Source organism: Olea europaea, chromosome 5 (assembly GCF_002742605.1).
Source record: "Olea europaea var. sylvestris chromosome 5, O_europaea_v1, whole genome shotgun sequence".
Classification (NCBI taxonomy): domain Eukaryota; kingdom Viridiplantae; phylum Streptophyta; class Magnoliopsida; order Lamiales; family Oleaceae; genus Olea; species Olea europaea.
This window is the reverse complement of record NC_036241.1, coordinates 5,632,262-5,647,075: the sequence shown is the minus strand read 5'-3', so window position 1 is coordinate 5,647,075 and position 14,814 is coordinate 5,632,262. Positions and strand designations below refer to the sequence as shown.

The window sequence follows — 14,814 nt, the reverse complement described above, 5'->3', positions numbered from 1 at the left end:
TCTATGTTTAGAATTTACAGGAAGAAAAACATATTGTATATTGTTGATTTCAGCTGTAAAGTTCACATATTGTAGTCACTTATGACAAGAGGTCTCTCATTATTAATGTCCACAATATTTCTATATTTCTATTTTCTTGATTTTTTGACGGTTTTATTTGAAATATTTTTGTTCACAAATCGAAAATATATACACTTTCATAAACATAAAGCTACTAAGTTGTCCAGAAAAACAATTAGAAAGGGCAAGTTTTGCATATTAGTAAAAATCCACGTAAGATAAAAGCAGAAAAATACAAACACTAAAATTAGAATCCAAAAGAACACTTTACAGGTCGAGAATGGAATTCTTAGGGAGAAGGGAAAAGCAAAACTTCAATAGATAGAAAATGATAAGCATTCAACTATAAATAAACCACATGGAACAATATCTTTCCTGTGAAATTGGGTAACTTTTGTTCAATCTTCATCTCTTTTCTGGATTACTAATATTCATTTTCCATTTTCATGCCCACTTAGTTCATACTTAATCGAAAAATGTTTGTTGTGATTATTTAAATTTCCATCTCTAGCACTCAATCAGGAAAAATTCAAAACTTCTATATATGTAATTCTGTTTGTGTAGTTGCATGCTGTCAATTATACTGTTCTAACAAATAGCAACTACTCCTTTTGCCAAATTTGAATTTCTTAGAGTTGTTTTTTGGCTTTACAGTACAAAAGATATAAATATCATTTTGAACATTTATCAAACACCTTCCCTGCACATTATTCTCCACCCAACCATGGCTGTGGAGCTCATAATGAATCAGACAAATTTTGTTTCACAATCAGAACAAAACGCTGTGCAAGAAGCTACTTCTGGCCTTCAGAGTGTTGAGAAGCTTATTAGATCATTTTCATATCAAAACAAGCAGATTCACTTATCTGAAGAAAAGGTAAGCAACAAAATGGAGATAGATTATGTAGCTGTGATAGTGTAACCAGGCCTTTTTTTTTTTTTTTTAAGGAAAAAAAAAAAAAAGATAAAATCTAATCTCACGGCTCTATATCTCAATTTCCTCCAATTTATGATGTTGCTAGTAAGTAATAGCACTGAAAATTTTCTTTCACAAGCTTATTATGTTATACTTAGCGTATTTCCACATTCATGTGGTCAGACTATATAATACATAAAAAATTAATAAAATTTTTTAAGTTTTCTATTGATCCGTATCTATGAACTTGATTTTATTTGTTCGTCAATAGTTCTTATAATATAAAATTATTTGTTATTTTAGATCTTGTAATTTAAGTGCGCCTAAAACTCGAACAATTTCCTTTAAAAAAATTTCATTTGGACTAAAAGTCCAACCGATAAACCAAACCAAAGGTTCGGTTTAAGAATTAGAATGAGTTGGTTTGGGTTGAAATTTGCTCAAACTGACTAATTTGGTTTTGGTTTTGGTTTCGGGTTGGAGTTGAAACCGACCCAAACCAAACCGTGCCCAAGCCTAAGTGTAACAGATGTGGCACTAAACAAATTCGAGAAAGCTATTTCTCTTTTGCGTCAAACAAGAACTGGCCATGCTCGTTTTAGAAGAACCCCTGTTGTCTTCTCTTTTTCTTCTTCTCCATCTTTACCTCCGATTCCGAATACTCCGGTGAGAGAAGAATCCGTTGACTCTAAGATTTACTGTCCAACTGCTATTCAACAAATCCTATCATTAGATATCCTTATAATCCTTATTGCGAGACAAAATATGAAAGAGACAAAATATGAAAGAAGCTGTCCTTATAATCGCTCTCCACACAATGCGGAGAACGCGATCTCCGCACAGCACGGAGAATGCGTTCTCCACAACGGCACAGATATCGCCCTCCGCACAGCGAGGAGAATGCGTTCTCCGCACAGCGGGAAGAATGGGTTCGCTCTACGTGGAGACCACTCCAATGCTCCCACCATTAGATCCTATTATCCTTGTAATCCCGATTATGAGACAAAATATGAAAGAAGTTGTCCGTGCTGTGCGGAGTAATAAGACTCTCAACTTTTAGAATTAATTGTTCCAATGGTCACCGAACTTCGATCCATATCTTTGATTGGTCATCGAAATTTAAAACGTCAAGTTTTGGTATTGAACTTAGGTACATATCTTCGATTGCTCACTGAAGTTTAAAATGTCAAGTTTTAGCCATTGAACTTTGGAAAACGTCGTACGTAATTCACTAGCATAAATGTTAAACTTCAAAAAATGTCGAGTTTACAGTGATTAATGTACAATATTTTTCAAAGTTTAGTGGTCAAAACTCGACATTTTAAACTTTAATAAGCAATCGAAGACATGGACCTAAGTTTAGTGACCAAAACTCAACATTTTAAACTTACGTGACCAATTAAAGACATGGACCTAAGTTCAGGGACCATTGGAACAATTAACTCCAACTTTTACAAGGACCTCTACTAGCTACCTTGTCGATATTGGGAAAATTCAAGCCCCTATATCTCTATTTTTGCTCAAGAATCCAAGATAATTTTAACATTTGCTTTTAAATATTGAATTAAATTACATATTTTTTGATTTACTTTAAATTCGTGTTGCACGGAGAGCAAGCATCGCGAAGACCACATATCTCAAACGTAGCGCGGAGATTGCTCTTCGCAGTGCACGTCTCGCATGTACACTCCGTATTCAAATCCGACTGAATTAAATTTTTCAAATTCGATTGATTCTATTTCTCGTTTGATTTAGACAAAAAATAAAAAGAAAGTAATCAACTTACATAAGACTAACTAGTCAACCCCGTCCAGTGCAATTTAGGCCTTCTTTTGCAATTCGAATTCAGATGAGATTTCAGTTATTTGGATTTCTGGAAAGAAGGGAAAGAAGATGAAGAAGAAGAGTAGTGGAGGAATGGTAAATTGAGGAGAAAAATGGAGACTGCCTCATGCTTTCTTCTAATGGCCCAAATCATTTTCCGCTAATGATGAAATGAGAGGGGAAAAAAATGAAGGATGATATATATTTGCGACACGTGTCGGGCAATTCTTTCGCTCTTTTATATATGTAGGAAAACTATTTATTTCTATACTCATTTTCAATTACACATTCTTACAATAAAATATTTTTCACGTATACTTAAAAATTTTCCATATTTTTTAATCACCTTATAAAAAAAAAAATCACTATTCAAGACTTCATTTTTATACAACATGGCCATCAAAACAGGGATTAATTGTCTCACTAATCACTGAATTATGTTTGTGTCTTCGACTACTTATTGAAGTTTTAAATGTCGAGTTTTGTTAACTATACTTATGAAAGTATTGAACGTTACTCACGGCTTGATATCCATTTCACAATTCTTATGAAATTGAGATTGAATGTGGAGCCAAAACAACATTATGCAAATTGCTATGTAAGAAATGTGTATTTGATTGCTCAATAGTCTTTTTTTGCTCAACGTGTTTTAAAAGATGTCTTTGATTGCTCATTATATTTTAAGATGGTGGAGTTTTTCCCATTAAACTTGTAAAATTGATGTACATCCGTCCGAATAATTTAGGAATGTTGATCCAAATATCACTTGCATACAAGAAAATTTATTTATTATTTTTTTGGCCGGGTGCTATTTAGTGGAGACTTATATAGCTTGATATGAAAACATATTCAATCCGATGAACAACTCCTTTGTGGCCAATCGTCCTCTAATCGAAGCTCCTCAATGGAGGGGTAAACAAAAGGAAAAGACAAGAAAGAGAAGTAAGGACCTTTTTTTACTGGTGACCATAATTCTGGTGAATCTGAGGTGTCTACTTCAATTTTATTTTTTTATTTTTTTTGATGACAAAATTCTAGTACACTTTTTTTTTTTTTTTTTAATGTAATTAGTAGCTGCAAACGATGAGCATAATTATGGTGGATGATTTTTAGTGTCCGTTTTTTGCTACACATAATGTAAGTGATACATGTTGGTTTGCTGTTAATGTAAATTACGGTTTTTTTGGGTGAATGTCATGCATATTTTTTGTTAAAAGTTCTAGCCGTTAATGGACTGATGTAGAGCAGGGCATTCTTATATGTTCAGAATGCAATGCTCATTTTTTTGCTCTTTCTTTGATTTGTATGGTTAGAATGTAGCATTCTTGATCGTCAAAAAATTCTGAAAAGTTATCGCTTACTGAGAATGGAGAATCAATACAGTTCCATGGCTGCTCCATGTGCAGCTGCTGTTGAAGCTGAGAGAAGGCTGCCTGTGATGACTGAAAGCTGGTTCCTGGTCCGAAATTTGTAGAATGAAAATTGCTAGTAAAGCCACCGATATCCACAGGCAACTGATTTCCAAAATCCAGCATTCCAACATTAGAATGTGAGCCCAAATTTTGTGAATCTTTTTGAGGCCAGCCTGGAAAATCAGAAGTTATAAGTCTCTTGGTAAAAATATTTCTTGATGGACATAAGATTGGAATATACATGGACAATATAGGACAGGATGGTCTCGCTTTCAGACATAATTTCGCTTGGCTAATGTTTCAAACAATTTTGCGGAATACCACTTACAATTGCTGCAATCAGTCACAGATTGTGTCCAGATTTTGACAGAGAAAAATAGTAGTCACATAAGAGGGTAACATTTGTAAGTTTTTGAACTTCCAGGCTTAATTCCTTTTTTTATCTCCCTTCCCTTTGCACATTCTCCCCCATAAATCAAGGAAGAGAAGAAAATGTAGAAACAATTAAATTTTAGTTGCTAAAGCATTTTTTTTTTTTGTTATATAAAGTGTGTCATTTGTTAACTTTCTGGAACCTGAGTCACTTGATTTACAAGATTCATTCAGGATATATACATAACTGTTAAGGTTTAATATCCCAAGTCAATTAAAGATGATGACAATACTCAAAAAGATTCACAAAATCAATTGTCATTAGCTATTCTTCGTATTCAACAACCATTGCCATGGAAATTTCTTACGAACACTCACATCTATTTACTTTGAGAAGTAAAACCTTGAGGCTTACGAACACTCACGATTGTTATTTTGCGAGAAATAACAATGACAACAGCAACATTTGTTTCTCTGTTTAATCCATTGACAATTGTTATTGCTGTTGTCATTGGTGTTATCTTTCAGGGAGAAGTTCTTTATTTTGGAAGGTATAAACTGCAACTTAAATTCACATCAGCAATATCTTTCTGGTTATTTTTTTCAAGTTTCTTATTCTGAGTTTGACTATTGCTTTTGAAACTTCTGGCAGTATTGCTGGTGCTTTTGTATTAGTCGTCGGGTTCTATGCTGTGATTTGGGGAAGAGCAGAAGAAGAAAAGACTAAAAGGAAAAATGAAAGTAACAATGCAGAAGAAGAAAAGTAACAATGGAAGTGCCTTTATTACAAGACCAGATCGAAGAAGCCTAGATTTTGTGACAACATAAGAGAAGTGATCAAGTCTAATAATTATTACATAAAACTGATCTCATAAGATTTAAACCTCCGATTCTTTGTGTTTTCGGTAGTATAGTTTTATATCAATATTTCTAAAAATTTTAAGTTTATGCTGGGAAATTAAGATTGCTTATTTACTTATAAGGGTACTAGTGCTGAACGTCACATTCTGGGCAACAAACCATCTAAAGTAAAAATCAATTCAAGCAACAAGCAACATCTATCCATGAATGAATATAGAACAAGTATATGAATTCCAGAAAGAACAGAGAAACATGACTAAAAACTAAAAAGGGGCTGGTGAAAATACCTGGTTCGATTTCTTGTTCTTTGGACCTGAGAAACTGAATCCGTTTCTTGACTTCACCCAATTTGGCATCAATCTTTTTCAGAAATTCTTCCGGATTCGAAGTCCCTTCATCACCACCCAAAACCTTCTTCTTGTTACAACCCCTATCATCATATTGTTGCTTCCGCTTTTTATTACGAGACCCGTTTTGGTACAAATTGATCACCTCCTGCACTTCACTACGATTCTCCGGCCAAGAATCAATCTGTCCATCGGGGCCTAAAATCACTGCGCAGGCTTTCACATCACATAAAGTTGACAATTCCATAGTCTTCCTCTTTATGCATTCTTTTCTCCTCAAGAATGCTTTTTTCTTGGCCTTCAACACATCAGCATCCGCCATGTAATCTTTCAAGAGAAGAGAAAATTGAAACCGAAACAGAGAGAATTGAAGAGACGTTGGGTTCAAAGGCGGGAATTGAAATTAGTTGTTGTGTGTTCGAGACGAGGGCTTTCTTTTATAAGAGGGGGAGTGGGGAATTGAGCCGTTGGGAAAGAGGCGGGCAATTGATATTTGAAAATTGAAACTACTGCATTCAAGTTTAAGGCGGTTATGTAAATTTTTGAGTTGTAATTGTTGGGGAGTAAAATTGCAATTTCCTTCATATCAAATTTGGCCCTGTTTGTCCTCATTCTCTAAAAAATTATTTTTTGCCAAACTCATTTTTAATCACATTCTCTCGATAAAATAATTTTACACATAAACTTATTATTATTATTATTATTATTATTATTATTATTATTATTATTATTATTATTATTATTATTATTTATTATTATTATTATTATTATTATTATTATTATTATTATTATTATTATTATTATTATTATACATACATTCTTTTAAAAATCGTTATTATAAAATTTATTTTCACAAAAAATGGGCTAAAAAACACTCTCAAGAATTCTCCTCATAATTGTTGTTTAACGAAGTAATATTGACTAATTAGGAAAAAGAGTTGGTTATCGTGCAATTAAGTAACCAAGCTTAGAATTTGATTATACACACACGAGAAAGTGAGAAACGTGACGATACAGCAAAAGAAGGAAGATTTTGGTAGAAATGTTTTGCATATATTTTAGTGTGATCAAGCCAAATGAACAGGCTCCTAGTTTCAATCCCTAATTGAAAACGTTTTGTATATTTTTTAACATTTTATGAGAATTCGCAAGTGTCTATCTTCTTAAAAATTTGTTATTAAGCCTATTTGACCGATTTTGAAGATAGGAGGTAGAGAGAGGCGAAAGAGAGAACTAGAAAAAGGGGACATGTGTGATTTGGATTAATATTCTAATTTTGTGTGGGAAAAAGTGGTGAGGTAAATGAAAATTTTTATTGAGTATTTTTTTTTAAATCATTAAAGCTTATGTTTGGCTCTTTTTTAAAATTCATTTTCAATTACATATTTTATAGGATCCACAATTTTTATCATTTTTTTCGCCATACATTTTGTCATACTTCTATCAAAATTTAATAAAATATGATTTTTAGCTAAACCAAACAGGAGCAAAGTCTCTTCTTCCTTGGTTGTAGGTGGTTTGTTGAACAACATTTAATTATTTCGTGTCTTTTTTACTCATTTTGTGTTTCGTACCTTTCTGGATTAAATTTTTTCCATCAGTGGTATCAAAGCTCGATGTTCAAAATTTGGGATTGCTGTAACGATGATGGAAAGATTCAAATATGAGTTGGAGCATTTTGAAGGGAAGAATAATTTTAACATTTGGCAAGTACATTGAAAATATTCTTGTACGTCGTGGACTTTATGAGATTTTAAAAGGTAAGAGTCTAAAAAGGATGAAAGCTGCAAGAGTTAGAAGCAATGGCAATCAATACGATTAGATTGTCTCTAGCTCGCGTGGTAAAGTATAGTATTCTAAATGTGATATCACCTTCTAAGTTATGAAAAAAGTCAGAAGATTTGTATGTCTAAATTACTCAAATATAGGTTATGAGCCTGTTTGGGAGTGATTTTTTCTCTCAAAAAAATGATTTTTTTGATCGTTATTTCACTATTTCAACAGTCATATTTGATTAATTCTTTTACATGTGGACCCCACTTTTTCCCTAACGGTCAAAAAATCAATTTTCAAAATCACTCTCAAACAGGCTCTATAATTGAAGAAGTAATTATATAAGTTGAAGACCGATGAGGATTCGTATGTAATGGATCATCTATATAAATTTAAAAAAATGTGTAATTGAGTTACTTATTGTTGATGGTCAGATTAAGGATGAAGATAAGGCGATAAGTACATGTTTGGCTCTCATTTTATAAAATTCATTTTTTTATCACATATTTTATGGAATCTACAATTTTTATCATCTTTTTTACCCAACATATTATCATTCTTTTATCAAAATCCACTAAAAAATTTATTTTTAGCATTCTTCCGTGGTTGTATGTGGTTTGTCGGACCACATTTAATTATTACTTTTCTTTCCAATTCGTTTAGTGTTTTGTATTTTCGTTGGTTCTATGGAATCATCATCATTTCAATAGTGGCGTTAGAGCTCAATGTTCAAATTTTGGGATTGCTAGGAAGACAATGACAAGTTTCAAATTTCAGTTGGAACATTTTGAAGGGAAGAATAATTTTAATATTTGGCAAGTCACACTGAAAATATTCTCATGTAACAACGACTTTACGAGATTCTGCAAGGTAATAGTTTAAAAGGTAATAACAAGTGTTTGCAATTTTCTCCGGCCCAAGTTGCTCCTTCAACTTAGCCTTCGCCTTCTTTCATAGCTTTTCCTTTGCATTCTTTTCTAGCCCCACCTCTTCTTTTGATTTCATAGCTTCCATTTCGATCTCAATAATCACAACATCGTTAGAAATTGTTATCGAGCCATTCCCCGCTATATGTTTAACATGTTCCTTATTTGATACCCTATGATTCTTGGGCTCTGATAATTGCAAATTTGCAAGCACCCTTACAGGTTACAATTTCATGACGAAGAGAGGAAAAGGAGATTAAAAATTTGTCTGATCTTCCAAACAATGGCTGTAGCTACATCATCCTCGTACATGTAATAACCGACGGTGGGAAAACTAGTTGGTGTGATGGTAGTAGGTTGCATGGGGAGTAATTGTATTTTCCATAAAAGCGAAGCCAAATTGCTGAGCCCAAAAATGATTGGTCCACAATGCCCAGTGACCCCAAACGATAGGGGACATCTCTGATAATTCGCCAAAAATGAGTAACTTGAAAAATTAGTGTTCGTATTTTTCGAACTGGTCATGTAAAAAATAAAACAAAGAACAAAGATAACTTTAGATAAGTTTGGAAAGAAAAAAAATTTCATCAGTATACAATCATCCTCTGTTGCATATATTTGTTCATCTCATGCTTTCTGATCTTTGTCCTACAGAAGATATGAATAGATTAATCAGCCAAAGCAGAACATAATATATTTGTGCAAGTACGATAGGATTAAAATAAAAAGTGCATACTCTTCTTTTCCTTCTTCTTTGCTGAAATTCAATAGACCAAAATCATATCACCGGTATGAGAACTAACAAATATTGTCACATGACACTTATTTACGAATGATTGCTTAAACACTAATTTCGAAAACGTAACTTCTTTCATGTCTATAAAGTTATGAATAACTGAATAGCAAACTTGTTATGGAAAAAAAAGTAACACCCCAATTCAATTTGGTACATACATGATCGATAATTAGCAGAAGTGGGCGTTGCTTCCGTCAGCACAAAGGAAAAGAACAACAATAAACATCTCTCTAACAAAATCAACGTAAAAGGCCCATATTGTCTCCTCTTTAGTTTCTAGCTCAAAACATCGCATCCTCTACATAAAAAGGTCAATATGAATTGCTAGAAACTACTTACTCATTTGGCTTCAACACCGCAATAGCCCCTCTTGGTAATGCTTATGAGTCTCCAGGTATAGCCATTAGCATAGACTTGAGATTGCAGTGGGAGTTTTCACTATTTCTAAGTCATAATTCGGATCTCCATTGATTGGGCAGCATTGTATCAAGTATACTATATAAAAGTATTTTATCAAGTATGCATTTTAGTAGTGCATTTGTTTCATCTAAGAACTTTTATTTACTTGAGTGTTGAAAAAAAATACCAAACTATATTTGCAGGTTCACTGACATAACAAGCACCTTGCACCTGTGAAATTTGTATCCCACGGGCAGCGTTTTTCACTCGAATCCACCTCTACTTGGAGAAACAAAATGCGACTTTCAGTTTTTTGCAGCATACTTGTAGAAAACAAAAGTAATGAGCAAACAAAAGCATTAATAGAATATAACAACAAAGAAAATTCTGATCCTCCAATCAACAAGTTCCTATCTAGCCTTGACAAGATGTCCCATTAGTATCAACTTTCATTATATAACAACAAAGAAAATCAACATAATTTTAGCAAAAAAAAAAAAACCAACAATTTTTTTTTATTTTAACGAGTACTTTACCTGTCTACCAACTTCAGCAGACAGCTCGAGTCTGAGTGAACTAATAATGGGGACAAGAATGTATGTGCTAGAAATATGTCTTGGCAATCTGATCGCTATTTATAAGGAAATTAAAAGAAACATCGTTTCAAAAGCAATTGACAAGGGCCAAAAGGGTACTTAAATTACCATGGCGTGTATCACTTCCATTGACTCTCAGAATGTTTTACCTCAAAGCTAACCCCGTGTTAAGGTGCGGCAATCACGCCTGGGAGTAAGAGTTTAGTTAAAAAAATATATATGATTATTGTATACTTTCTGCAGAAAATCCATGACCACGAATAGATAATAAACCAGGTGAAGAAAACACTTTTATGGACTCAATACCTAGAAAAGTTGGATGTACAGTTTTGGCAAGATATTTAGTTCAAGAGGAAACTCATATTTGAAATAAATCTAGTGAAAAGAGTTGGCAAGAAGAAGACAATGTGTAACAATTACCTGAGATTCTAACATCTCTTATGAATAGTAGCCATCAAAATAATCATCTAGAATGCTCATTAAAGTCCTTCAAGGAAAACATAACCAACTGGGCATCAAGAGAAAAAAATATGAGCAACCTACAATTTCCAGTAGCACCCATAGAAGAAGACTTTGGTCGACTGCAAAATGAAGCGCTTGATTCTGTAACTGCCACGCAGAACCAGGTGAAGGTATTGTTAACTTTGATTGACAAATGAGCCGGAAGCTGGATATGTACAAGCAGTCCGCTGCAGTTGTTGCAGCTTCTAGAATCAAATATCCTAAGCCAAAAATGTTTGAGGGAAAACGAGATGCAACGATGTGGAATATTTCTTGTGGCGAATGGAAGTTTATTTCGAGGGGGTGAATATCCTAGAAGAAGGGATGAAAGTTCGAACAGCAACTATGTACCTTTCAGATACAACTGCGTTATGGTGGAGACACAAGCTGGCTGAAGTTGCGTCCAAGGTTGAAACCTGGGACTGTTGAAAAATATGGAGCCTAGATGTTAGGCTTCACAATTTCAATAGTGTCAGACAATTGGTTTTCAAATGATGGCTGCAAATGTTGAAAAAGCAATGTGGATGGAAATATTTTTTGCAGCCATGCAGCCGCCAACCACAATATTTTGAAGACTTTGGGCCATGCATTTAACGAAAGCCAATTTTGTTGAAAAATAATGGAGATGCATTTATGAGGATGGCGAGATTTTTCACTATAAATTGGGGCCAAAGCAAAGGGAAATGTGTGCCAAAACATGAGCAAAAGAGAAGTGCAAGAAAATCGTGTAGAGTGAAAAAACGAGAGATAATGAGCAAAACACAAAGTGAGAAGCAGTTAGGCTTTCGTTTGTGTAGAAAATTAACGAGAGAAAATCGAGAGATTGTCTTTGCTTAGGCAAATAAAATACAGAGAGTGTATTTGTTATATTCCTTTTATTCTCTTGTTGATACAGTAAAAGAATTGGTGTGGGTTTGTGGACGTAGGCACGATTTCCGAACCACGTAAATTCTTGTGTCACTTGCACTTATTATTTTTGCTACATTTATTTCTTCTCAGTTTAAATTATTATGCGTCCCACTCATCCTGACGGAATTAGTAGCGGTCTAATTTTCTAACAACTGGTATCAGAGCTCTAGAATTTAAGTGGAAGGAATGGCAACAGACGAGAAGATATCCAAAATCGATAAGTTTGATGGCACAAACTTTGGATTTTGGAAGATGCAAATGGAGGACTATTTGTACCAGAAGGACCTGTATAAACCACTTCACGTAAGCCGGAGGACATGACCGACGACGAGTGGGAATTACTTGACCGAAAGGCTCTTGGCACAATAAGGCTGACATTATCAAAGTCAGTCGCTTTCAACATAAAAAATGAGAAGATGATGGCATCTCTCATGGCGGCCTTGTCTAGCATGTATGAACAACCATCTGCAGCAAACAAAGTTCATTTAATCCAAAAACTATTTACTATGAAAATTGCAGAAGGCGAAAGATTTGTAGAACATCTAAATGTGTTCAATGAAGTGATGGACCAGTTAAACACAGTCGAAATCACGTTCAGTGATGAGGTTCGAGCTTTATTGATTCTCGGGCAGCTGCCTAAGAGTTGGAATGGCACAGTTACAAAAATTAATAGCTCTGCCGGAAGTCCAAATTGAAATTTGAAGATGTCGTGAGTATGATCCTGACCGAGGAAATAAGAAGACAGTCAGAAGGTGTTTCCACTTCTGGAGCCGCTTTGAATGTGGAGAGCAGAGGCAGAAGTTCAAACAGAGGTAAAGGGCATTACAGGAGCAAGTCAAGGTTTGGTAGATCAAAATCCAGAAATCCAAAGAATTCCAACAAATCAAAAGTTGTTGAATGTTGGAATTGTGGCAAGATCGGACACTACAAAAATCAGTGTCAAGTTTCCAAGAAAGAAAATGAAAACAAAATCGAGGCCAATGTTGTAGCAGAAGAATCTGATGATGCTTTGATATGCTCTTTGGAAAGCAAAGCAGAATACTGGGTAATAGATTCTGGAGCATCTTTTCATGCTACTTCAAATATAGAACTCTTTACGAGTTATGAGTTGGGCAATCTTGGAAAAGTGTATCTTGGTGATGATCAACCATGTGACGTAGTCGGAAAAGGCAAAGTACAGATCAAGTTTAATGGATCTATATGAAAATTGAAGGATGTCAGAAATATTCCAGACTTGAGGAAGAACTTAATATCTGTAGGCTAACTATCAAATGAGGGTTATGTCACAACCTTCAACGGTGATATTTGGAAGGTTTCCAGGGGTACAATGACCATAGCACAAGGCAAGAAAAGTGGTACTCTTTACACCACAATGAGTGCTTGCGGAATAATTGCAGTTGCTGATTCAAATGAAGATCCGAATCTATGGCACAAGAGACTGGGGCATATAAGTCAGAAAGGACTCAAGTACATGCATGACAAAGGGAAACTACCAGGACTTCAATCTATTGATGCAGACCTATGTGAGAGTTTCATCTTCAGGAAGCAGAAGCGAGTGAGTTTCAACAAGTGTGGCAAAACTCCGAAGCAGGAAAAGCTATAGTTAGTCCACACAGATGTCTGGGGACCAGCTGCAGTTCCATCTATTGGCAGAAAGTCTTATTTTGTGACTTTCATTGATGATTACTCCAGAAAAGTATGGGTCTACTTCTTGAGACACAAATCCAAAGTGTTCGAGATGTTCAAGAAGTGGAAAGCTATGGTGGAGAATGAAACAGGTTTGCGAGAAAAGAAATTGAGATCAGATAATGGCGGAGAGTACGAACATACTGATTTCAAAAAGTTTTGTTACCAGAGTGGTATCAAACTGGAAAGGACGTTGCCAGGAACACCGCAACAAAATGGTGTGGCCGAACGAATGAACCGGACGTTGACAGAGAGAGCCAGAAGCATGCGGTTACATGCTGGCTTGCCTAAACAATTTTGGGCCAAAGCTATCAACATAGCAGCATACTTAATCAATCGCGGGCCATCAGTGCCTTTAGAGTACAGGATACCGGAGGAAGTATGGAGCGGAAAAGAAATAAAACTTTCTCATTTGAAAGTTTTTTGTTGTGTCGCATATGTACATATTAGTGTTCAAGCTAGGGGTAAGATTGATCCCAAATCACTAAAGTGTACATTCATTGGATATGGTAGAGATGAGTTCGGGTATCGCTTTTGGGATGATAAGAACAAAAAGGTCATCAGAAGTCGGGATGTCATATTCGATGAAAGGGTGATTACAAGGATAGAGATACAGCGCAGTCCAGTGACATACATGATAATCCAACATATGTTGAGTTGGATGATACTCCAAGTAGTAGTATGTCAAAGCAGACAGATGAAATTCCTCAGCCAGAGGAAGCTGTTGCAGAGACTTTACCTCCAACTCCTATTCCTAGAAGATCTTCCCGACCACATGTTCTAAATAGAAAGTACATAAATTATTTATTACTTACTGATGCCGATGAACCTGAATGCTATGATGAGGCATGTCAGGGAGAGGATGCAATTAAGTGGGAGCTTGCAATGAAAGATGAGATAACGTCTCTTATCTCTAATCAAACGTGGGAGCTAGTTGAGTTACCTGCAGAAAAGAAAGCCCTACACAATAAATGGGTCTATCGAGTTAAGGAGGAACATGACGGATCAAAGCGATACAAGGCGAGATTGGTGGTCAAAGGCTTTCAACAGAAAGAAGGAATTGACTACACAGAGATTTATTCTCTAGTAGTAAACCTGACAACAATTCAATCAGTCTTGAGTATTGTTGCAGCAGAGGGGCTGCACTTAGAGCAGTTAGATGTGAAAACTGCCTTTCTCCATGGTGACCTAGATGAGGAGATATATATGCAGCAACCAGAGGGTTTCTCAATCAAAGGAAAAGAGAAGCTCTTGTGCAAATTGAAGAAAAGCTTGTATGGCCTAAAACAAGCTTCGAGGCAGTGGTACAGGAAGTTTGACAGATTTATGGAAAAATGACTATTACAAGTGCAACGCTGACCATTGTTGCTATTTTAAGAGGCTAGAGTTCAGCTACATTATTTTGCTACTTTTTGTTGACGACATGTTAGTAGCGG

General features: G+C 35.1%; 1 protein-coding gene across 1 annotated transcript; it reads right to left on the bottom strand.

Moving 5' to 3' along the window:
* Window positions 1-2,561: 2,561 nt before the first annotated feature.
* On the bottom strand, window positions 2,562-6,180 carry LOC111394167 (agamous-like MADS-box protein AGL75). Its single transcript, XM_023019934.1, has 3 exons — window positions 5,733-6,180; window positions 4,162-4,385; window positions 2,562-2,681 (listed from the first exon to the last, which is right to left on the bottom strand). The coding sequence occupies exons 1-3, from the start codon at window positions 6,112-6,114 to the stop codon at window positions 2,562-2,564; spliced, it is 726 nt and encodes a 241-aa protein (XP_022875702.1). The 5' UTR covers window positions 6,115-6,180.
* Window positions 6,181-14,814: the final 8,634 nt, after the last annotated feature.